The sequence below is a fragment of the Erinaceus europaeus genome, chromosome 9 (assembly GCF_950295315.1).
Source record: "Erinaceus europaeus chromosome 9, mEriEur2.1, whole genome shotgun sequence".
Lineage (NCBI taxonomy): Eukaryota > Metazoa > Chordata > Mammalia > Eulipotyphla > Erinaceidae > Erinaceus > Erinaceus europaeus.
In genome coordinates this window covers 94,288,572-94,314,154 of record NC_080170.1, presented here as the reverse complement: position 1 = coordinate 94,314,154, position 25,583 = coordinate 94,288,572, and the positions used below count along the sequence as shown (strand labels likewise).

The window sequence follows — 25,583 nt, the reverse complement described above, 5'->3', positions numbered from 1 at the left end:
GTCTTCTTGTAACAGTCACAAGCCAGGGACATAAATACTTTAGCTGGTCCAGGCTTAAAACTCCTTGAAGGTAAATCTTGGTGGAAGATTTAAAAATAGTTTTAGCATAACTGCTTTACTTTTTAAAGAAATCCTATATCAGAATCATCTAGTTGGTTTTTGGCTTTTTAAATATATTTATAAGTGTAACTTGGAAGATTCATTAAAATTTTTATTTGCATTAATGTTTCCTTTTCTATCCCATTATTAGATGACCTTCATAAAATGCATAGTGAAGATGTTTCACTTTCATGTGAATTTCCAAATGATTTTTTTCTACCAAATCAAGACTTCACAGTCACTTGGTCCAGAATGGAACACGGGACTTTCTCCACCCTAGCTAACTTTCAAAGTTCTTCACGAAATATAGTCATCAATGAATATCGATTATCATGCAACAAAGAATTAATAAATCAGGGTGTCATCTCTTCAACACTGAAGGCACTTAGAGTGTCAGATAGTGGGGAATACTTATGCACTATTTCTACAAGCAACTATACTTTACTTACTGTCCAAAAAGTACATGTAGGTAAGTTACAAATAGGTTTGGCTAATGGATTCTGATTTACATTTTGGTTATAGCACTAGAGACTATGACCATAAAGTGGAAAATTTTACACGCTTTTCACCAGTATTTCTGAAAACACTATCCAAAGAGATACTTTTGTTCAAGATAGTAGACAATCTCTCTTCAACACACAAACGTCCTGCATTGAAAAAATACATTATTCTCATATTTCTTTTCATATTTTAGAACTTCAGAAAAGAAGAACCTGTGCATCTTGGTGGTGTCACCCCAGATTGAGTATCCAAATTACATTGCTCAAGGACCTGGGTTCAAGCTCTCAATTCCCACCTGCGGGGGGAGCTTCCTAAGTAGTGAAACAGTAGTGCAGGTTGTTTTGTGGGTTTTTTTTTTCTTCACTTTCTCTCTCCCTGCCTCCCATTCCCTTCTCAGTTTCTCTCTGTCCTGTCAAATACATATAAATATATATATATTTTTAAAAAGGAGTGGTAGCGCACTGGGTAAAGCACAGAAGGCTCAAAGCAAGGACTCCCTTAAGGATCCCGGTTGGCACCCTGGGCTCCCCACCTGTTGTGTAGGGGAGGGGTCGCTTCTTAAGTGGTGAAGCAGGTCTGCAGGTGTCTATCTTTCTCTCCTCCTGTCTTCCCCTCCTCTCTCCATTTCTCTCTGTCCTATCCAACAACGACAGCAGTGACTACAACAACAACTATAATAACAACAACAACAATAACAAGGGCAACAAAAGGGAAAAAAATACCCTTCAGGAGAAGTGGATTCATAGTGCGGGCCCAGCAATAGCCTTGGAGGCTACATATAGTTAATGAGAGAGAAAGGAAAAAGAGATAGACAAACCAGAACAGTAGTGCTGAGGAGCAAACCCAGGACCCCATGCATCCAAGTACTGTGTTCTAGCCATTAATCCACTTTCCAGGCTACTATATTTACTCATGTTAGACTTATTTTGGAATGTAGAACAATAATCATAACAAATTAGTCAGAAGACTGCACGTGCAGCCTCTACATCTTTTTAACCAGAGGTGTAAGTGTCAGTTCATACAAATCAAAGTATTAGACTTATTCCGTCTTTGATGAAATTTTTAATTCCCAAATAAATGCTGCCCCGTCCAGACTGGAGAAGGGTGTACCCACAATCCTTCCAGGATGAGGCAGAGTTTTTTCCCTTACTGAATCAATATGTAACCATGTGAATTTCTTTACAAATATGAGAGCTGAGGGATTATGGGTAAATTAAACTGTACCTTGCTGAACAACTGTTTGGATTGTTGGAAGAGTCTTTTTCTATACAAAAATGCATCATGATTTTTCCAACAGCTGAATATTTCTTAAGAAGACATATCTATGTATATGAAAACACTTTATAACGGCGTTTCTACTTACTTACTCCTTAGGTGAATATAGAATTTTAGAATGATACAAATAAATTATTGTTTTATTACTTTCAAAACATTGAGTATGTTTATAAAATTGACATTATATAGAGCTGTTCATTTTAAAGAACAGTCCTACATGATTCTTCTCTGAATTGGCCTTTGTGTTGTATCACTTGCTTCTCACTCTGGGAGAACACAGATGACAAAGCTAGAATTTTTTTCTTTCATTATGGAAAGTGTTTCACTAATATTAAAAACTGACCTGTATGAGCCAGAAAATAGCTCATCTTGGAGGGTGTTTGCCGCCTTTTCATGTGTTTGGACTGCATTGGGACCCCAGCACCATGTAGCCACCATACTGGTGTGAACTCCATTGCTGTGGTGCCTACTCCCCTATATATATATATCTATATATAAAGTAAACAATGAAAAATCAGCCTGAGAGCAATAAAATGGACATGTTTGAGGACATGGCACCATAAAAAAATTAAATAAAAATTGCTCCTATCCATAATACAGAAATAACTAATTTTTAAAAAGTACATTCTGCCTACCATGCATATATTTTAATTAATGGTACTTCTTCTTCTTCCACCTTATGTGTTTTGTTTGTTTTGATTTAGAACCACGTCAAACATCTTACGAGGTAATTGTTGTGGCAATCGTGGGGACTTTGGTGGTGCTGACTATGTTCCTAGTGATAGCATGCATCATTCTTAAATTAATACAACGCATCCCTTCCACTTCAGGTAACAATTCATGAAGAATTTGGATTCTGTCCCAGGGCTCCCAGGTAGAGATGTATAAAGATTATATGGAACTAAACACTCACATTGCCACTGGGCATGCAGATCTGAATTTTCAGTTTTCTGGGTAATCACTTGTAAAAATTGTCAGAAATTCTTCAAAATTCTCCTAGCATTTCTGCTTCTAGGAACTTATCCTGAGTTATCTGATTAGAGGCACAAGCTATGTATGTCATTACTGAATATGATCATATTCCTACTTTTCCAATAAATAATAAGGAATTAATCTCCTTTTGATCTCCCTACTATTCCAATAAATAATAAGGAATTAAGCTCATTGAAAATCATATTAAGTTATATTGTATGATAGCAAAAAGAAAAAATTTAATATGGCAATGTAGTGAATGGGTTAAGTCTGTATGTTTTGTATTGAAAGTATAGCTAGAAATAAGTGGTAGCTTTAAAAATAATTGCCTTTGGAAAGAAGTTGCCCCATCTCCACCACATACATACTTTATTATGTTTAGATTCCTTTAAATTCACACACTTTCACTCTGTGGAATTTCATTTCTTTTATTTTCCTTCTCCTCCTCCTCCTCTTCCTCCTCCTCCTCCTCCTCCTCCTCCTCCTCCTCCTTCTCCTCCTCCTCCTTCTTTTTAACTTTAGTCTATTATCTACTATTCATAACAGCATTGTCCTTTTGGGGGTCATTTAATTTTAATCCTTGTTAAACTTAAATTTTTCTTCTGCAACAAATCTACTATAGTATTTTAAACTATACATAACAATACTATAGTCACTGGTCAGTCAGTGGCATACCCAATGGAGTGCACACATTATCATGGACAAGGACCTACCCAGGTCAAGCCCCTGATCCCCATCTGCAAGGAGGAAGTTTCCCAAGTGCTGAAACAATGCTTCAGGTCTCTGTCTATCTATTTTTTTCTCAACAGGCTCGGTGCCAGCACTGCTCTTGGAGCAACACATTTTAATTAGTTTATTTTCCCTTTTGTTGCCCTTGTTGTCTTTTTTAATTGTTGTTATTGATGTCATTGTTGTTGTTGTTGATGTCATTGTTGTTGGATAGGACAAAGAGAAATGGAGAGAGGAGGGGAAGACAGAGAAAGGGAAAGAAAGACACCTGCAGACCTGCTTCACAGCCTGTGAAGTGACTCGTCTGCATGTGGGGAACCAGAGGCTCAAACTGGGATCTTCTGCTGGTCCTTGTGCTTTGCGCCACGTGTGCTTAACCCGCTGCACTACTGCCTGACTCCCCGTTTTTTCCTTTCTATTTTATTTTTACCTGATAGGACAGAGAGAAAGTGAGAGGGAAGGGAAAATAGGAAGGGAGAAAGACACCTGCAGACCTGCTTCATGGCTTGTGAAGTGTTCTCCCTGAGGGTGGAGAGCAGAGGCTTGAACATGGATACTTGAGCTTGGTATGTCATCTCTCTCCCCCTTCCCTCACAATTTCTGTCTGCCACCACTTCCCACCTTCCACCCCCACCCACAAAAAAATGGTCTCTAGGAACAGTGCATTCATAATGGAGTCTCCAAGCTCTAGCAATAACCAGATAATTGGAGTTTCCAATAACTGGAAAAGAAAACCATTAGTATATGGTCACAGTATTTCTTAAAATATTTTGCTTTAAGTAACAGTATGAGATCTAAAAAAAACATATCTATTTATTTCCATGCTTTGCATATCAAAAAAAAACTATTAAAGAAGTAGGAATACGTATAGCAGCTAAGTGACCCAGTTAACTAATGGCTGTGATAAAACTACTCCTCACCCTACTCCAAGAGCTCTTCCTTGAACTGGGCAGTAGCGCATCAGGTTAAGCACACATGGTGTGAAACACAAGGACCTGCATAAAACCCCTGTTCAAGCTCAGGCTCCCCATCTCCTGAGGTGTGTGTGTGTGTGGGGGGGTCACTTCACAAGCAGTGAATCAGGTCTGCAGGTGTCTTTCTCTCCCCGTTTTTTTTCTTTTTTTAAAATATTTATTTTATTTATTTATTCCCTTTTGTTGCCCTTGTTGTTTTATTGTTATAGTTATTATTGTTGTTGTCGTTGTTGGATAGGACAGAGAGAAATGGAGAGAGGAGGGGAAGACAGAGAGGAGGAGAGAAAGATAGACACCTGCAGACCTGCTTCACCGCTTGTGAAGCGACTCCCCTGCAGGTGGGGAGCCAGGGTTCGAACCTGGATCCTTATGCCGGTCCTTGTGCTTTGCGCCACCTGCGCTTAACCCGCTGCGCTACAGCCCGACTCCCTCTCTCCCTGTTTGTCTTCCCCCTTCTCTTGATTTCTTTCTGTCCTATCCAACAACAAAACAGTGACAACAACAGAATGGAAAAAATGGCCACCAGGCGTAGTGGATTCCTAGTGCAAGTACCAAGCCCCAGTGATAACCCTGGAGGCAAAACAAAACAAAGCAAAACAAAACTCGTCCTTATTTCATAAATGCCCTGAAAAGATAAAAATGTCCTGGGAGGTTGAGACTGATATCTTGTCATTGTCTCTGGTTGCAATTTGCTTATGGCCTTTCCAGTAATCAGGGGATTTGCTCATAGCTGACACTACAATGAAGGTTAAGATTTAAGGATTACTATGACAAAGTTTTGATTCTAGACCTGTGACTTTGCTGACAGGCATGGTGTCCCCTTACTTTTTGCTCCTATCTCTTAAGTTGGAGCTCTGGGGGGGTGGGCAATGTGTGGAAATGTACCCCTCTTATCCTATGGTCTTGTCAGTGTTTCCATTTTGTAAATACAAAAAATAAAAATTAAATTAAATTTTAAAAAAAGAAGTAGAAAAGATGGGAGGTCACAGACAGTCATTTGTTCCTCAAATACAGAACCTTCTCTAATAGACTCAGAATTTAAGGAAGAACAGTTATGAGTGGATAAAATCTAATTTACAGAAAACAAGGAGCACTAAAACTATTCAGGATAATTCAGTTTCTATACTGGAAGTGTGTGTTAAGTCAGGTCACAAAAGAAAAGAAAAACATATGATGTAAGTAAAAAAAAAATAGGAGACTGGAATATAGTGCATTCTCCCATCACTGAAAGCAGCTGATTTGCTTATAAAAATAAGCTTGAAGGCACAAGGTGAGGGGGTAGTTCCTCAAGGTAGCAGAGCATCACCTTCATCCAATGGATACAAGCAGACAGAGGTGAGCTTATAGGAAAGACTTTGGAAGACTTGCTCTTCTCTCCTTCCGATCTCCACCCCAACCAGGCTCTAGAAATCCAAGTTCTACAAATGGAACACATCCAGATCCGTTTCACATGAGAAGTCTGATAATGGGCTCTGATTCCAGAGAGGATAAGGAAGGTATTGCCATATTTTTTCCTGTAGTTCCTTAGTTACATGGGCTAAAATATATTTTGAGTTGTACCATTAAAAATTGTAAAACGTTTGGAGGTCGAGCGGTAGTGCGGCGGATTTAAGCGCATGTGGTGCAAAGCACAAGGACCGGTGTCAGGATCCCAGTTCGAGCCCCCGGCTCCCCACCTGCAGGGGATTTGCTTCACAGGCAGTGAAGCAGGTCTGCAGGTGTCTATCTTTCTCTCCTCCTCTCTGTCTTCCCTTCTCTCTCCATTTCTCTCTGTCCTACCCAACAACAATGACATCAATAACAACAATAATAATAATCACAACAATGGTAAAAACAAACAAAAACACAGGGTAACAAAAGGGATAAAATGGCCTCCAGGAACAGTGGATTCGTGGTGCAGACACCGAGCCCCAGCAATAATCCTGGAGGCAAAAATTAAATTAAATTAAAAATTAAAAAACGTTGCTTACCCCTAGGTAGCTGCTTATAGTTTCATATGACCATGGTTTGTGTTTTCCTGTTTAATTCTCTTTTCCACTACAGTTTTAAAATGCCCTTATTCAAGTATATAAATAAAAGGGGCAGATTAATTAACAACATCCAGAGGACCTTGCTTGAGATATAATGTTGTACCTGTTTTTCTTCAACCATCATTCTCTGCTTTATCATCACCTCCCAGAATGATATTCTTATTGTTAATTGTTGGTAGGGATCAGGTCAGCAATTCTAATAGCCAGAAAATCCTGGCCTGTCTAAACTTCTCCTATACCCTTCCCACTGCCCATAAAACATTTTAGTGTACTATAAGAACTTATTGCATTTCTGACAAATTATTTCCATTACTGAATACATGTGTAATTCTATTTATTGGAAGAAAGACATGAAATGGGGAATAACCTAGGTGATATAATAGGAATGTAATTATGCCAAGGTAGGAATAGGGAAAATTTGAGTGTTTGCAAAGAGATTTTTTAAAAATGTGTTTTTTTTCCCCTGTAGAGACTTCCATTACTAATAATTCAGAAGAAAACATGGTAAGACATTAATAACTAACCATTAATAGTGTAAGAATGTTAACATAAAGAGGGAATTGAAGCTCTGGGGGAAAAATTACGGGAATGACTATGGAGAAAAATGGCAGGAATGATTGCAGGATAATATACTAGAAAAAAATATATAATTAGGCTTTCCCCGATGCCTATAATTATTTAGCAAGTAAGATCTGTTTAAATTGTTGCTCTTCTCATTCTCTATTGCTATTTATAGAGAAAACACCAAGTGGTACTATGTATATGAGATGAGAGTACTAATGCATTTATTCTTCCTGTATTACCATGGGATTGAATACATAGTCACAAGTAAAACAGAGAAAAGCAGACCACGGTTTCTGCCCACAATCTGACCTTCCAAATTATTCCAGTCACTTCTCCATTCTTTAAGGACTGATAATTCACTTATGAAGTATAGTGTGATTGCATGCCTTTTATTATTTATGAGTTTCATTAGAATATAAATAAGAGCAAAGAGTGAGGTAAACTTGTTTTCTGCTTGTTAAAAACTCAGGAACATCTAGTAAGGAGATGACTGAATCAGACTTCATTATTACTTATTTTACAATTTACAGATTTCTAATTATAGATGTAATAACTTACAGCTCCCCACCCCCCAAAAAAAAGAAACTAAGACAAAGGAAGTGAACAAATCATTATCCTTATTAAATGTTTAAGAGTGTCATCCTGACTTGAATGGTCATTGAGTGTTTTTTTTTTTTTCTAGCCTTTATCAAAATATTCATTCCAGCACACGGAATGAAGACACTGGGCAAGAATCCTTCATACTGTAATTTCATCTCCTTTCGTCATCTTTCTTCACCATGCTCTCAGTCAATGACTTCAATTACTTATAACCATTCTCTTTATCAGCATTACATTCCATCTTTAAGAATTAAGCGTCATATACTGATCCTTCTACCTGCATCATGACTATAAATACCTGCATGTAGCACTAAGAGCAGATTCACAATCAACTTAACTAATGATGGGAGAGATCAGGAAGGAGATAGAATCTAAATGAAAAAGTGAAAACTCTTAAGACTTGAAACTGAGACAATTGATTGCTGAGGTATTTGTATTTTGGTTTATATATGAGTGGCTGTATCAGTTTAACCAACTAGACTTAGTATGGTGAGTCTTAAAAGTACACCAGTATTTCCAAGACTGCTTAGGGCAATGGGCCTTAATCTCTCAAAAATGAGTATTTCTGAGGTTGGAATATGCCTTCCAAATGCCACATTTGCATAATTGCATGAATTTAGCTATAATATTTGGATTAATTTCTTCTGGCTTACTTGTCATTTCTAGTCAACCTTCTAGTTCATTTGCATATATAGATTCTAGGAGAGAATGGATGGTCTAGCTGAATTAATACACTTGTTTCCTTAACTCTTTTTTTTTAAATTTCTTTATTGGGGAATTAATGTTTTACATTCAACAGTAAATACAATAGTTTGTACATGCATAACATTTCCCAGTTTTCCATATAACAATACAACAACCCCCACTAGGTCCTCTGTCATCCTTTTTGGACCTGTATTCTCCCCCACACACACACACCCACCTTAACTCTATTTTTAGAAAGATTTATTTTCACGAGAAACTGGATTACTATTCAAGTTTGGCTTGTGGCAGATAATTGTATACATTTATTGATACCACTTTCTATGTGCTTTTGAAATATGAACTCATTTGGAGTTAATAAGACAGCTCACTTGGATAGCACACTTGCTTTGTCATAGGTCCAACTCAGGTTTGAGTCCAACTCACAAGGCACTGAAGAAAGCTTTAGTGTTGTATCTTTCTCTGTGTGTCTCTAGCTCTGCCTTCATTTTTAGAGGTGGGGGGACCTATTATTAAGGCTTGTGAATTTGTCATTATAACCAGATTTTTGTGTGATTTAGCCAACTTTTTGAATAAATAGTCTAAAAAATAGCTGAATTGTAGTATTAATTCTACCTGGTCCATTTTTTTTTATTTATTTATTTTCCTTTTTGTTGCCCTTGTTTAGCATTGTTATTAATGTCGTTGTTGTTGGATAGGACAGAGAGAAACGGAGAGAGGAGGGGAAGACAGAGAGGAGGAGAGAAAGACAGACACCTGCAGACCTGCTTTCACCGCTTGTGAAGCGACTCCCTTGCAGGTGGGGAGCCGGGGGCTCGAACTAGGGTCCTTACGCAGGTCCTGGCGATTTGCGCCACGTGTGCTTTACCCGCTGCGCCACCGCCTCGACTCCCTACCTGGTCCATTTTTATTAAATATTATACATAATTATAAATTAAATGTCCACAGAATTAATGTTTAAGAGCTTGATGTCTCTTCCTTATATTAATTATAGTTTTATGTAGTTTTAATATTAAATCACAAAGCTAAATGTGTTTTCCCAGTCTTCTGAGTTCCTGGTTTTTGTTTTCTTTTATTTTTCATCTTTATTGACACCATGGTTGTTGCTGGGACTTGATGCTTGTGCAATAAGTCCAGCTCTCCCAGAGGCTATTTTTTTCCTTTTCTTTCCTTTTTTTTCCTCTTCTTTCATTTTCTTTTCTTTTCTTTTTGATACGGCCAAAAATTAAGAAGGGGTGTCAGGAGACAGGGAGAAAGAAAAAAGAGACTAGTACTGCTTTACCATTTGTGAAACTTCCTCCTGCAGATGGAAACCATGGATTTGTGCCTCGTAAGGTGTTCTCTCTGGGGTGCAATACCACACAGCCCTGAGATCATGGTTTTACTGAATATATGCTGGTGGGGAGGGGAGGACAACAACGTTCAGATTTCAGCATTGTTAGCAAGTTGCCAAGGAAAGGTTTAGGTTATAGAGATAGCTCCTGTGTGTTAATATTGGTTTATTAAAGGGTAATTTAAAAGTTACTTTTAGAGAATCTTATTCTATCATTTTACTGGGAAAGAAAGTCTGTGTTTTAAGTGTTTATTCATAGGGTTAAGACTGATGAAAGAAAAGGAAAAAAAGATCCCACTGTTCTAGATACAGCAATGACAGACATCTTAGTAGTTAGCTCAGTAACTATGCCCCTAGCTTACCGGATCCAGGTCCCCTGAATTATAGAACTCTCATTTGGCTCACCTTGTACAGAAAAATCCTTATTTCTGCATCAGCACTGACCTGCCTGAGCCAGCCATGGCACAAGCCTCCCTTCATAATGAGACAGGCTTAGCACAGGAACTTGAAGAAGTGTGGCTAGTTAAGATAGGAGGCCCAGCATTCCATAGGGCTTCTGGATTTTTAAAAGGGACACAGGACACGGTGCATAGAAAAAGAACTGCTGTAGTGCCTTTACAGTGGTGATGGGGGCAAATTTAAAAGAAAAAAATCCATTGACAGGGGAGAAGAAACCTGGATCCTACAACACTTGAATTTCTGAGTTAATCTTACAGCCACTTGTATGTATGAGTCAATGGTTGAATCAGAGACAGACTGCTGAGGAAAACAGGCAATAAGGATTTATTATAAGGACTCACACTTACAAAATTAGGCACTTGTGTAGAAATGTTCCCTCTGCATCTAGCACTGGGCTGTCAGGTGTGTCAAACAGGAAAGAGAGCCTGTTGAGCATACATGTTATTATGCACAAGGACCCAGGTTTGAGACCCCGCTCCCCACCTGTAGAGGGGACGCTCTGTGAGTGATGAAGTAGATCTGCAGGTGTCTATGCATTTCTCTCTCTATCTCCCATCCCTCCACCCCAATTTCTCCCTGTCCTATCAAATAAAATAGAAAGGAAAAAGGAAAAATATGGCTGCCAGGGGGCAGGCGATAATCCTGATGGCAATAAGAGGGGGGGATGGGGGTAGGAGTGGGAATATACTGGAATCCAAAAGAACAAACGGAAATCTATGCCAATCTTTCAGGGGCTCTAAAGTCAACTCAGTGACTAGCACCCTCTGACATGGAGGTGTACTTGTGTCTGACCAGGACTCTAGAAACTAGCTGTAAAGGAAACTGACAGGAGTTGGGAAAGCTGCAGGCCCAAGATGCTGATCTCTGCCAGCTCACCTTTTTAGCCTGGAATGCTATCTGCCAACTGTCACAGTGCCTGGGGCTGTGCACTGACCTAAGATCATAAAATAAATAGCTGTTTCACACCTGCATTTCCAAATCTGATACAAACTTCACTTGTGGCTGCAGCTGGGGAAATAACTCAAGGTGATGGAGCTGGAGACTTGAAGACCTCAGAATCATGGCTCACTCTCAGGTGCCACATGTATTGCAAGTGGGAGCTGGTTTTTTCGCTCATGTAAATTATTATAAGAAGTAATTTTCAAAAAAAAAAAATTATCAAATCCAGAACCAAACAGGAAAAGGAATCCTGAGAAAAGCATATCTAGCTTAGAGAAACTGGCACAGTACAAGGCCAGGAAACTGCCATTTGAACTGAATACCTTGTCTGACAAGTTGTTTTGGTGGTTAAAGTCTGCACCAGCACACAGCATTCGTTTATGTGGACTTCAAAGGCTTTTCTCAAGTGTAAGGTGCTTAATAGCTAGGACTAATATAATAAGGGTGTGTGAAATATGCAAAAGCATGCATACCTAAGGAAAGAGTCTATCAACTCTCACTATCAGTGGTTCAAAAGGTTTAGACTCATGGATGACTCAGGCAAAGTTCAGTAATTTCAGTAAACATTTCCCAACGTGTCCCAGTCCCCATAGACCGTAACTGTTCAAACGATGCCCTCTATAAATAAAACTAATTTGGAGATAATATGGACAAGGGAACAAGTATTAATTAATTTAACTTCATAAGTTAAAAGGTTTTTGCATTTATTTAATCTTCCAAGTAAAAAGTGTATTTGTGTTTGAGAATAAAAAAAAACATGCTTATTAACCTTAGAACTGATACTCTGCAATTATTACATTATTTTTCTAACCCCCATGTTTAAACTGCTTTACATATCACATACACATGATTTCTAATGTTTGTTTCAAATGTGACTCGAGTTTTGGGTTATCATGCGGCATCTTCTTGTAGTAATCCAGAAACTGACCTTCATAAACTTATTCTTCATGAACCTGAAAAACATAGTATCCAAGTGTTCTATGAAATTCCCATGACTTTCATCAGTGACACACAAGCCCAGAACCAAGACCAGTTCTTTCCAGAAGTTAAGTAAATCTTAGCCAACTCTTCATTAGCTTCAAAGGGAGGTAGGGAATTGAGACAATTATGTGCATGAAAGAAAGCAGACAACAGTAATTCACCCCAAGGACTAGCTCAGTTGACGCTTAAGTTTCTTCCCACCTTGTCTTACTAGTGAAGGTAGCACCTTCTTCAGACAACCCCATCCAAAACTGAAACTACATCGACCAATTAGGTCCAAAGGAAATTCTATCAGAAATGTTGAGAGATAGAGATATTCAGACTTTCCTTCTGTAAATCAGCAAACGATTAGTCATTTCATTGCTTTCTGAAGGACAGCTTTCTGATTCATTTCTGGCCTCTCAGAAGCAATTTCTGCTTCACTCATTTAATTCTTTGTTGGAAAGAACTGTGACAAAGTCGAATGCATGACATCTGTTTGGGAGGCCCTTTGACCTCTTGCAGCTGAGTGCAATTGTAGCACGTGTGAGACATTTCCCTAAACAGAGCCATTATCTGGGGTTGCTGGGTAGACTCTGCACGAAAGACCCAATAACACTTTTCAAATTGAGGCCAGAGTTCAAACCACTTAACTGAACCTTGCCATATTGGCTGTATCTCTGAGAGAGCTATTCAGACATCAGTACAAAAACCTCTGGTGGTCTGTCAGTGACTCATGCTTCTCATATTTAGATCTAAATATATTATATATTCAGTAGACCAGAATTTAGCATCTCCTTCAAAATAGATCCTTTTGACCTCCCTGAGGGTAGTAATTTTTAACAGTAACCTTGTTTACTTATTTTTCAGGGTTAAGTAATTCATGTGCCATAAGACAAAGAACCAGACATGTAAACAACAACAAAAAAAATGGGGGAGGGTGCCAAACTTGACTTTTTCTTCTTTGGGATTTAATTTACATGAAAACCGGAAGAATTGTATTTATAGACTAATAAAAACAAGAGAGCCCATTAGCTAATCTAAGGAGACATAACTACAATTAATTTTTATCTTGGGGGAAATAAAATAATTTGGATTTCTTTTTTATTGTGTAAGCAAATTTTAAAAACTAAATTATGATGTCTGTCTGGTTTAAGCATTGTGCTGTTTCCCAGGCATTTTATGAAGAGTAACTAATATCAACCAGTCCCCTTTAACTCACTTCTAAAGTCAGACCTCATTAAAAAACCATGTGTTCCTGGGGAGATTTCAATGAGAATCTGAGGCTTTCTCATTTCTAGCATTTGATTGTTTGTGTCCTCTTTCCCCCCACCTTGGTGAGGGTATGAGAAATTGGAGACTTTGGGAAATGATTAGTCTATGAGGGTAGAATCCTCATGAATAAGATTAGTGTCCTTATAAAACAAAAACCCCAGGGAGCTGCTTCTCTCCTTTCTACCACGTGAGGTTAAAGTGAGAAGAGGGTAGTCTGTGAGAAAGAAAGTGCCTTCATCAGATGCCAATGTGCCAGCACTGAGATCTTGTACTTCCTTGCTGTCAGAACTGTGGGAAATAAAACTGTGCCAATTTCTGGTTACTGTTACAGCAGCCTGAGATATTATGCCTCCATAACTTCAGTTCAGTATTTGATACTCTGTCAGCTCACCAGTGAATTGAGGGGAGGGAGTTCTACCATTGGATCAGAGCACCACTTTCATGAACTGCAGAGATGAAGAAAGTTCCTTTCTCTGTGTTTTAGGGCTGACAACCAGGAAACAGAATTCTAGAAATTGTATTACTCCAGTGCCTCAATTTTAAACATATTGTCCAGGTCTGCACAATGATATGGTACAGTCATATACATGTCTACCACAGAAACAGTTCATTTAGAATTTCAAGCATAGGGGCTGGGTGGTGGCGCACTTGGTTGAGTGCACATGGTACAATGTGCAAGGATCCGGGTTCAAGCCTCCAGTCCTCAGGGGGAAAGCTTCACAAGTGGTGAAGCATGGCTGCAGGCGTCTCTCTGTCTCTCCCTCTTTATCTCTCCCTTCTCTCAATCTTTGTCTCTATCCAATAAATAAATAAAGATAATAATAAAAATATTTTTAAAAAAGAATTTCAAGCATACACACCTGTGATTAAAAAAATAAAGCCTCATCTTCCCTGAGTCCTACCCCACTCGGGAAAGACAGAAACAGGCTGGAGGTATGGATTGATCTGTCAACGCCTATGTCCCCCAGAGAAGCAATTTCAGAAGCCAGACCTTCCGCCTTCTGTACCCCATAGAGCTCTTTGGTCCATACTCCCAGAGGGATAAAGAATAAGGAATCTTCCAATGGAGGGACTAAGATATGGAACTCTGGTGGTGGGGATTATATGGAACTTCACCCCTCTTGTTCTACAATCTTGTTAATCATTTTTAAATCACTAATAAAAAAATAAAGGCTCTTTTTTAGATAGAGAAAAGAAGAGATAGACACCACCTGTGCGGGGGGGGGGGGGTCACTTCACAAGTGGTGAAGCAGATTTGCAAGTGTCTTTCTCTCCCCTCTCAATTTTTCTCTGTCCTATCCTATTAAAAAAAATGGCCTCCAGGAGCAGTGGATTCTGAGTGCTTGCACCAAGCACCAGTGATAACCCTGGAGGCAAAAGAAAAGAGAGGGAGGGAAAGAGGGAGGGAGGGAGAGAGACAGAGACAGAGACAGAAACTACAGAATTGTTCCATCTTGGGAGTCAGGAGGTAGTGCAGAGGGTTAAGCTCAGGTGGTGCAAAGAGCAAGGACCAGCATAAGGATCCCGGTTTGGGGTTCCAGCTCCCCACCTGCAGGGATGTTGCTTCACAGGTGGTGAAGCAGGTCTCTTTCTCTCTCCCTCTCTGTCTTCCCCTCCTCTCTTCATTTCTCTCTGTCCTGTCTAACAATAATGACATCAATAACTACAACAATAAAACAACAAGGGCAACAAAAGGGGATAAATATATTTTTATTTTTAATTAATAAATTTAAAATTAAAAATAAATTTAAATTATTATTCATTATCATTTAAATAATAATTAAAAAAAAAGAATTTTCCATCTTTCACGGAGCCTCCCTTCGTGTCATGGGCCTCATGTATGATGCTAGAGCAAGGATGTGAGGCCATACACATGAAAAGCACATGCCCACCACCTTAGCTAGCTCTCAATTCCCCGTCTGTGCTTTCTAATCACTTTGCTCCTTGGACTCCTAACTGTTTTATAAAATATATCTAGTTCTCTGCGCTAGAGCCAGCTGATTAACTTAGAATTAAGCATTTGATAAGTATGAATACAATGTACATCCCACTCAGATGCTTGGCTACGTCACATCACCCACCCTAGAAAAATTTAGTCAATATGGAAAGATTTATTATAACTTGTCATTGTTATTGTTTGTAAAATCTTTAGAGGAAACCAATACTTTTTGTGTTAAAATGACTCATTATGTTAAAATGTCCTGAACCTGTATTTTTACAATTAGAAATTAAAATCGGACTTACTTTTTTCCCCAAATTCTTTTGCTTTAATCTTGAGTTTATTGACTTGAGATTCTGCTGTCTCTGCCCTTTCCTTAGCTTCATTCAATTCATGTTGCTGCTTCTTATACTTGGAAAGATATTGATTAGCTTGTGCTTCCTATAAAAATTTAAAAAAAGAAGAATTCTCTGTGCCTACATAGTCATCTTTTTCTGCTATGACATGAAAAAGTTGAAAAATGTGTGAAACAAATTTAAACTTCTGAGTATTGAATGGAGTATCATATTTCAGTATGATATATAGAGACCTAGATTTTCTAGCAGGCATGAGATCCATTTTAATAACTGTTGTCCCCCGCAAATTTAAAACCTGGTTGTCACTTTCCACCAGTTGGATGTCCATTTTTTACAGAGGTGGTATATGATAGAATAACCACAACTATTTGCTTTTTTGTCAGTTCAACAATCTACTCTACCTCTATGTAGAGAAAGTTTGTTTTTAAGTTATATGGGCCAGTAGTTAATTATTAAACATCATGATTTTAGCCCAAGTTATTTGAGTAACCAATTCAAAACTATGCAAGAGATCCTACTGTTAGGCATCAGTCACCACTTATCAATTACACTTATCATACTTATTAATTATATTCTCATGTGAATGGTCGAATCAATTACATACTAAGTCAGAGTTGGCAAGTACACTTCAAGTAATGGTGGTTTTGCCCACAATCATGTCTATTTAAATTTGGCAGAAAAATAATAATACCTGGAACTGCACTTATGCTCAATTAAGGCTTTGAGGGTAAGGAAGGCTCAGGTAGTCAACCAGAAATTCATCATCTCTGTATGTTCTTGCCCTGACTTGGGTTTTTTTTGTTTTTTTTTTTGTTTGTTTGTTTTTTGCAGTAAACACAATGTTGAGGGAAATAGTTCTGAACTTCTGTAGGGAAAAGCAGCTTAAATTTTAACTATGGAGAGATGATTCTAGCTAGTGGGGGGAAAAAAAAAAGGATGAGACTTTAAGCCTAGTCGGTCATCTCCGCAAACTGTTCAACTAGCTCAAGGCCATATGTATCTATTAATCAAAAACAATGGCTGGAAAATTCATGAGAGGACAATTGCCTCAGGCACTCACCATTGCTTCCATTTGTTTCTTATAACTTTGTACTTTTAGCTGAAGTTTATCTATCAGAATCTGCATCCCGCTTAAAGCTTTCTTATCTTCCTCTGCCTGAAATGCAGAGCTATCTATGTGAAGGATCCAGCATTTTGTATTGGGAACAGCCTCATGTTAGAAAACAAGGGGTGGGAGGCAGGGCAGTAGTGCAGCCGGTTAAGCTCACATGGTGCAAAGTGCAAGGATCTGCATGAGGATGCTGGTTCAAATCCCCTGTTCCCCGCCTGCAGGGGAGGTCACTGGAGGTCTGCAGTTGTCTATCCCTTTCGGTCTTCCCCTTCCTTCTCTCTAGATTTCTCTCTGTTCTATCCAACAACAACAATAACAATGGCAACAATAACAAGGGTAACAAAATGGGAAAAATGGCCTCCAGGAGCAGTGGATTCATAGTGCAGGCACTGAGCCCCAGCGAAAAACCCGTAAGCAAAAAAAAAAAAAAAAAAAAATGAGAGAGAGAGAGAAAAGAAAGAAAAGAAAATAAGGGGTAGAAAGTACATGTGGTGCAAAGCACAAGAACTGGTGTGAGGATCCACCTACAGGGGAGTCGTTTCACAGGTGGTGAAGCAGGTCTGCAAGTGTCTGTCTTTCTCTCCCTCTCTCTCTTCCCATCCACTCTCCATTTCTCTCTGTCCTATCCAATAACAACAACATCAACAACAATAATAACTACAACAACAATAAAAAAAAAAAACAAGGGCAACAAAAAGGAAATAAATATTTTTAAAATCTTTTAAAAAAAAGAAGGGGTATAAAGTTTATTAAACATCATAATGAGTTATAATTAAAAAAACAGATTTAATTTTATTCACTCCAAGTTCTATAAAGTTAATAAACACAACGTACACGGCATTTGCACTCTGAATAATGACAGTCACTTCTTATCTTTGATAAAATTATAGTCACTAGTTTGGGTTGTTAATATTATAAGTGTGATAGGTTAGTCAGTCATAAATTTTGTATGAAGATTAAAAGGCAAGAGTATTAAAACTAACTACAACTAAATAAATTTGTTAATGAATGCATAAGATGAAAATAGGTAAGTTGTGACATCAATAGCAAAATATTGAAGATGCAAATAAAAATGTAGAGAGCTATATGAAATTTAAACTTATCATAAACTTCAAATAGATCATTATAAATATAATATATGTAATGTAAATCTTTTGGTGACCATAAGTAAAAGCCTACAGTAGAAACATAAAATAGATTCTTAGTATTATAAATATGACATGTTTAATGCAAGCTTGGTGATGACTACAATATAAAAGTCTACTATAAAAACACAAGAGATGCTTCAACATGGATGCAACAAGAAGGAATCATGTTGAGCAAAATAAGCAAGCAGGGAAAGTATTAACACCAGATGATCTCACTCACAGATGGGTTCTAAGGAACAAAGCAAAGGAAAATACAGGATGAATCCTCAATGGACTGCTATCTATCACAACAGATTCTAGGATTCAGAAGGGGGAGGGGAGAAGTACTAAAGAGAAGTTGGGGACCTACTATGTTGGAACATATGTTGGAATAAGATTTGGTTGAGGATGAAATATACTAATACCTATCTTGGGAAAATGTGGAAATGTACCCATGTGACAATAAAAATCTGCTGAATCAACATTTCCTCAACAAAATGGTACTGGAGTTTGAAAAAAAGAAGGTTAAAAAGGAAAAGAATTTAAGCATAAAATCACAAAGGAACAGAACAATAGGGGGAAAGAACAGTAATTACAAACCATTCAGAATTAATAAAGTCACAATAAATCCAAATCTACCAATAATTATTTTAAATGGATCAAATTCTCCAAGAAAAAGATAAAAAAATGAATGAGCGGATAAAACAGCAAGGCTCATTATCTTCTGATTATAGTAAAACACTCAAGATGTAAGAACGCACACAAACTGAAAGTGAAGAGTTGGAAAAAAGATACTCCACTTCACAGGAAGTCAAAACAAACCAAAAATAACTTCCCTTCTATTAGACAAAATAGACTTTAAGATAGACATTGTAATGAGACAAAGAAAAATCAGAGACTGCTTTCCAAGTACCATATCCATATTGTCATACATGGCCAGGGTTTAAGTCTTGGCCCCAATGGGAAGTGCTATGGCAATGGACGAAGCCCCAATGTTGTGGTGTCTCTCCCTCCATCTATCTCTCTATCTGAATGAAAACTGTGACCCATAGCAGTGAAGTTATACATGTGAGGCCTAACTCCACTAAAAATCAGTCAGTCAATAAATAAGAAATTTTAAAGAGAGACAGACTAAGGAGGCACAATGTAACTTATATCAACAAAAAGATATAACGTGTAAACATCTGTGTAGCCAATATAGGTACACCTAAATATGTAACACACTTAAAGGAAAAAACAGACACCAATGCATTAAAATAGTGTTAACAATGTCAATCAATGTGTGGATCATTTGGACAGAAAATAAGGAAACACTGGAGAAAGGATTTAAAAATCATTTATCAGAAAGAAGGAGAATTCTACTTAAAATAAAGAACTCATCCAACTCAATAGTACAAAAACAATCTGATTTTGAAATAGAAGTATCTGGATAGATTTTTTTTTCTAAAGAAGACATGCAGATGAGTAATGGGTACATGAAAAGCTGTTCAGCAGCATTAATATTTATGGCAATGTTGATAAAGACTACAACTAAATATCTCATATCTGTTAGAATGTTTGCTATCAAAATGAAATTACAAGTGTTAGTGTGTGGAGAAACAGGAATGCTTGTGCATTAGTGGCATGAATATAAATCCATAGAACATTTGAAGAACTATATGGAGGTTCTTAAAAAAAATTTAAAAAGGAAAAAAAAAAACACTGCACGATTCAAAGGAGTCAAATCACTATTTAGATGTTAGTAAACACTCTTTCATTACAATGCTATTCATAATCTCTAGGACAAGGAACAAACTTAGGTGTCAATCAACAATGGGATGAGTGAAGAGTATTTGGAGTATATATGCCTTGGAATATTATTTGAACATGTAAAAGAAGGTAATCCTACCATTGGCAACAAGTTACTGAATCTTAAGGATATATTGTCATGTGAAACAATTTTGAGAGAATAAGGCAAATACTATATGATATTATTTATATATATGGGGAAAAATCTATAACAAAAAGCAAACTCAGGGATGTAGAAAACATTTTGATGACTGGCCAAAGGGTGGGGAGAGTATGAAAAAATGGGCAAAAGTGTCAAAAGGAACAAATTTGCTATATAAGATGAGTAAGTTCTGGAGTTATAATTCATGGCCTTGCATGGCAATTATATTTAGTAATACAGCACTGTATATTTTAAATTTGCTAAGAGAGTTCTCATTCAAGGAAAAAAGTTATATCATATGATGCATGATAACTAAATTTAATTATGATACTTGTTTTGAAAAGTATACATATATAAAATCATTGTTATATATTCATACCTAATAAAAGAGTCTAGGTCAATAATATTCCATTAAAATAAATAAATGCATATAAGTATGTAACCTTAAGCTGTTTCTCCCCACCTCAAGTTACTATCTATAGTAACTACTATAGATATAGTATAGTATATACTATATCTATAGTATATAGTATATATACTATATATACTATATATACTATCTATAGTATAGTATATAACTATAGATAGTAACTACTATCTATAACTAACTAACTTACTAAGGCAAGGAATGTTTTACACACAACAACCTGGTTAGGAAAAGAGTCTAATTCTTAAATAAAACCTCTTTTCTGTTTTCATCTATCTATCCCTCCACTTTCTAGGTTTAATAAACTTGAAGATTCATGTAGTATGTTTATAGGAAATTCTAAAACCAGTAGAGATTTCATTGCTTATAACCAATTTGCTGAGAAAGGGAGGTGGTCAGAGAGGCCACACAGAAAGTGAGAAATGTTTGCTGATGTTAATAATGTTCTTCCCACTTGAGAAGGCAAAGTCTTTAGGAGACTTAGGATCACTTCTCAGCTTTGAGGCATAAATTTACTGCAGTAGGCATTGTTGTGCACTGCTCAGATTCCCCCTCAAGGAGAGAACCTGCTATTCAACTGTGAGGAGTGCAGTTACCTGATAACCTCTGACTGCAGTGCCTGTGGGATCAGCTATAGCATTTGCATTAAAAGCGCATACTCTCAGGTAGCCCACAGCCAATAACTGGGCACAGCAGAGTTAGCAGGGCCTGGCCATTTCCGCTTAATTTGGGACTTCTTTATGGTCGATACTTCTGTGAGAGACTTGCTCAGAGTTGCACTGTGGTCTGAGTGTCATTCTATGCAATCCTCCTTCATTCACCCTTTCCTTTTGAAAATGTCAAACTTGCATTGTGGCCTAAAAATGTTTTCTATTCCATCCTGCTTGTGGCCTAAAAATGTCTTCTAATCCATCCTTGATTTTTCCCAAGTGTTGCCTTTAACCAATCTTTTAACATTTCTAACCCTCTAGTTCCTGTAGAATCCAAAAGAAAATTATTTTGCCTCATCCCTAAGAATGAAGATAGAGGCAACCATCTTAGTGTGCATCAATTTATTGCCATACAATTTTATAAACTGAAGGCTTGTGGCAGCACTTCATTAAGGATGTCTATTATGAGGTTATTCAACAGCATGAGCTGTATGCTACATTAAAATGTGTACATTGTTCTCACTTGCTACATGTTACTGTATAGTTAGTAAATTATAAAGTAGTGGAATGACAACTTCTGTGTGTGTTGCAAAACACAAAATACTATGTATCTTGATTTATGTTAAATATAATTAGTTGGGGTGGTCTGGAACAAAACCCACAATATCTCTAAGGTACTGCTGTCCTATACTCATTAGCAGATTTGTAGGGATGAAGTAACACTGTTACACAGATTCTTGAAAAAAAAAAAAAAAAAAAGGAAGCAGTGGAAGGTAAAAATGAAACATGTGCATAGAGATTAGGAGCCAGGGAAACTATGTTTACCTTCTATAATAATTTTTAAGTTTTTAATCTTATGTTGTAGTTTATAGAACACTGTCCTGGTCACTCAATTGAGAAAATAGGATGAATTTGCAAATACTAAAGCAGTATGGCGGGGTGGGGGGAGGCATGCTCATTGGGAACTGACCATAGAACTACTAATGGATGGGTCCTATTGAATTCCATTTTAATTGTAGTAGGAATTTTTCCCAAGAAATTTTTTGTATCAAAGAAAAATGATATTTATATCACTTTCAAAGTGAAAGCTTCTACCAGGCCCTATGATATGATGTCACAAAACATCCTACCCATGATAGCTATGTGGATATTAAAAGAAGACTTACTGGACTCCAAATATACCTTGAATATTTTCTTCTCTCTCTCAGTAGAGATAGATGGAAGAGAGATTTCAGCATGAAAGCTTCCTTTAATGCAGTAGGGACAAGGTTCAAACTTGGGTCACACATGACAAAGCAACACACTAGGAACTATTTTGCCAACCTCTACCTTACATATTTCAAAGACAGATGTTGCTATCATAGAAAGTAGATAGATAGATAATCCTGATAGATGATGCTTCTTTAAACTTACAGGGCTGAGTCTAGTCTTGCATAGAATAGGTGCTCAATTGTTATCTGATGAGGTAGCTGAAAATTACTGCATAATTGAATAGTGATATTCTAAATACTGTGCAGATAACTTGGAAGAAATTAAGAAATAAGCCTCCATATCAGTGCTAGGATTACTACTGTGAAAAAAAACCAAGACCAATAAATAAATAAAACTGCAAAAAGCCCCAACAGAACAAGAATGTGTTCTTTGGTGACAAAAAAAAAAAAAAAAAAAGTATAGCTTTAGCATTTTGTTATATAATGAGGTTGCTTTCAGAAGAAAACAGTAAGAATAATCTGTAGGAATGAAAATATAGAGAAACCCAGACATTACTAACAAGCCTGAACACAGTGGCTCCCCCATCACCTCAAAAGAAGAGTTAGGAGAGCACAGCTTTTATGTTCTCAAGGTGTTTTCTTCCTTTGCCACACATACTGCAGGCTCAATTCTCAGTGGCTTTGATATAGCTAGCATGGGCTGAAGAAGTGTCAGACTAACTCATCTTAGAAAAGCAGTACTCATCCGCCAAAGAAGAGCTGTGCAAGTAGCTCATTTCATCTTAATTAGCCCAAGTTGATGCTTCTGAAGTGCTCAGCTACCTTATCAACACTAACCTTCCTGCAGCAAGGGAGGAAGTCTTTGACAGCTCCAACAACAACTCAGCTTCAGGAACTAGAATCAGTACTGGCAGATCTTGAAATAGTCCTGTCAGAGTTACTATAAAAATGGGTGACTTGGGACTGGAATGAGCTATATACAGGGAGGGCTAGAAAGACTAGAAAGAGACTGTTGACTTCTAGGATCATCACAAATGAAATATGTGCACCTTCCCTGAGCCAGGAAAATGTTAGAATTTAGAATGGCAAATACCCAAGTGTCTTTGCTATCATGGAGTTGAGAGACCTCTCCACTTGAAGAAAATAAAATTTTCAGGGAAAAAATGGGGGAGGAGATAGCTTAATGGGTAGAGCATATACTTTTCTGTGCACTTGACCCAGGCTTGAGCCTCAACACCACATGGGAGGTGCTATGATTTGAAGGAAACTCTGGCGAAATAGTGTTTCCTCACTCTCTTTTTATCTTAAAAAAAAAAAAAAAAAAAGCTCAGAGCAGTGAGATAGAATATGCACAAGATCCAGATTCTGCTTTAAAAAAACGATAAAAATTGTGAATCAAGTTTATATGACTTCTTAGGCAGGGGAGATAGTTTAATGGTTATGGAAACAGACTCCCATGCTTGAGGCTCTAAGATACCAGGCCTAATCCTCCACACCACCATAAACCAGAGCTGAGCAATACTCTGGGGGGTGGGGGGGAAGCCATATTATTTCTCTAAAAATGTATCAATTGCTTCTAGAAAGTCTCCTTGCCTCTTTTCAATTATTTGTGTGAGACCAAAGTTAGTCAACAGACAAGAGTCAGAAAGAAAGACTTGGAATTCTCTCATGAGCATTTGCTATGTTTCCATTTGGTGCCAGCAACAAACCAGAGTCCTTGGTGCCCTGGGGTGTTTGTGTAACCAGAAAATAGGAGTGAAACTATCCCCTGCTCTGATTTAGTCATGTAACCTGCTGGCTGAGTACCCAACCCTAGTCTCTGCCAGTCACTTCATTTACACATTGTTCTCACTCAGCCTCACACAGGAAAGCATCTTTCTGAAAGTGCTGCAGACATTATGTGTGAAAAAACAAGGGCAATATAAATAGCTTTTCACTTCTAATTGCAACTTGCTGCCACATTTTGCTTCCTGAGAGCTCTGTAAACGGAGCAACCCAAGCCACTAATAGCACAGGAGCCCTGGCAGGGTGAATCAGAACAGAGACAGAGAGAGCAGGGCAGCAGACTTGGCAGCCCATTTCAAGCCTAAAGGAGCACATTTTTCCAGGGTAGGGACCAATCAGACAAACAGGGAGTGGTTTCCAGGCATACCTGATAAGTCAGTTCTTTGATACACTGCTCCAGCCTGCAGGCACCTCTCTGTGCCTCTGCATTGCGATGAATCTCACCCTCCAGTTCACCTTCAAGTTCACGAATCTGCAAAGAAGCCAGAATCTCAGGCCACAGGTGAGCAGCAAACAAAACCAGATTGGCACTGTACATACCACTTGGCATGATCACTGAAATAGAGTGAAATCACTGAGGGAAGATGTGTCCACTCTCCTTCTGGGTAAAGAGGAAGTCTCCCTGGGAAAACTGCCTTGACAAAAAACAAGTTGATTGAATTATAGGAGATTATGAAAGAACTGTCGAGACTCAGAAGAATGTGAGAGGCCAATTCATGTAGAGGTGATAGATAAGCTTACCTTTTAAGATTATAAAAGTACACACAGGGGGCCAGATGGTAGTCCACCAGGTTAAGCGCACACAGTGTGAAGTGCAAGGACCAGCACAAGAATCCCATTTGAGTCCCTAGCTCCTCACCTGCAAGGTGGAGGTCACTTCACAAGAAGTGAAGCAGGTCTGCAGGTATCTTTCTTTCTCCCTCTCTTTCTTCACCTCCTCTCTCAATTTCTCTCTGTTCTATCCAACAACAGCAACAACAACAACAATGGAAAAAATGGCCACCAGGAGCAGTGGATTCATAGAACAGGCACTGAGCCCCAGTGATAATCCTGGAGGCAAATAAATAAATAAATGTACACAAAACACACACACAGAGAAATTAATTATAAGTATATAGGGAGGGATAAACTATTTTTAGCACATTTTCAAGATCCAGAAAATATGCTAATCTTCAGCTTCTTGTTCCATGTTCAATTCTGACTCTACAAATATTAGATCCTGAGTCTATGCCACACATTTATCACACAGCCTGCTTTGTGGTAGAGCAATCAGACAGATTAACAATCTGCCTAGAGTCTTGCAGAGTAATATAACATGGTTAATGCAACTCTCATTCAATAAAAATTTGATGTCTACCACACAGCAGACCCCAGGCGTAAGGATATAGCAGTGAATAAAATAAGCAAAAATCTTTCTCCTACCTAAGTATATATTATAATAAGGGGAAACACACTCAACACCGTAAGATATAGAATATGTTCTATGGTGATAAATGATACGAAGAGAAATAAAGCATAGAATTGAGAGATGATTGGGAAATGATATTTCTTACTCTTTGATACATACTAAGATTCTTGTCCTATTTTTCTTCTTTTTTTGTGGAATCAGGACTTCGTGTGTATATAATTTCCCAG

General features: G+C 37.8%; 2 protein-coding genes and 1 long non-coding RNA gene across 3 annotated transcripts in view; 2 read left to right on the top strand and 1 right to left on the bottom strand.

The window, feature by feature from the left end:
• The window catches only part of HHLA2 (HHLA2 member of B7 family), an 83,244-nt gene extending 77,162 nt beyond the window's left edge, over positions 1–6,082 (top strand). The window contains exons 5-7 of the mRNA XM_060198414.1: positions 251–568; positions 2,580–2,705; positions 5,951–6,082. Of these exons, the coding sequence (XP_060054397.1) occupies positions 251–568; positions 2,580–2,705; positions 5,951–6,078 (572 nt within the window). The 3' untranslated portion in view covers positions 6,079–6,082. The remainder of the gene's footprint in view (positions 1–250; positions 569–2,579; positions 2,706–5,950) is intronic.
• Positions 6,083–7,006: 924 nt separating this feature from the next.
• On the top strand, positions 7,007–9,037 carry LOC132540243 (uncharacterized). The gene is made up of 2 exons (XR_009551450.1): positions 7,007–7,084; positions 7,827–9,037. It is a non-coding gene; the product is annotated as an uncharacterized LOC132540243 (long non-coding RNA).
• A 6,596-nt stretch (positions 9,038–15,633) lies between these two features.
• MYH15 (myosin heavy chain 15) overlaps positions 15,634–25,583 on the bottom strand; it is a 184,432-nt gene continuing 174,482 nt past the window's right edge. The window contains 3 exon segments of the mRNA XM_016187700.2: positions 15,634–15,792; positions 16,768–16,863; positions 24,316–24,420. Of these exon segments, the coding sequence (XP_016043186.2) occupies positions 15,634–15,792; positions 16,768–16,863; positions 24,316–24,420 (360 nt within the window).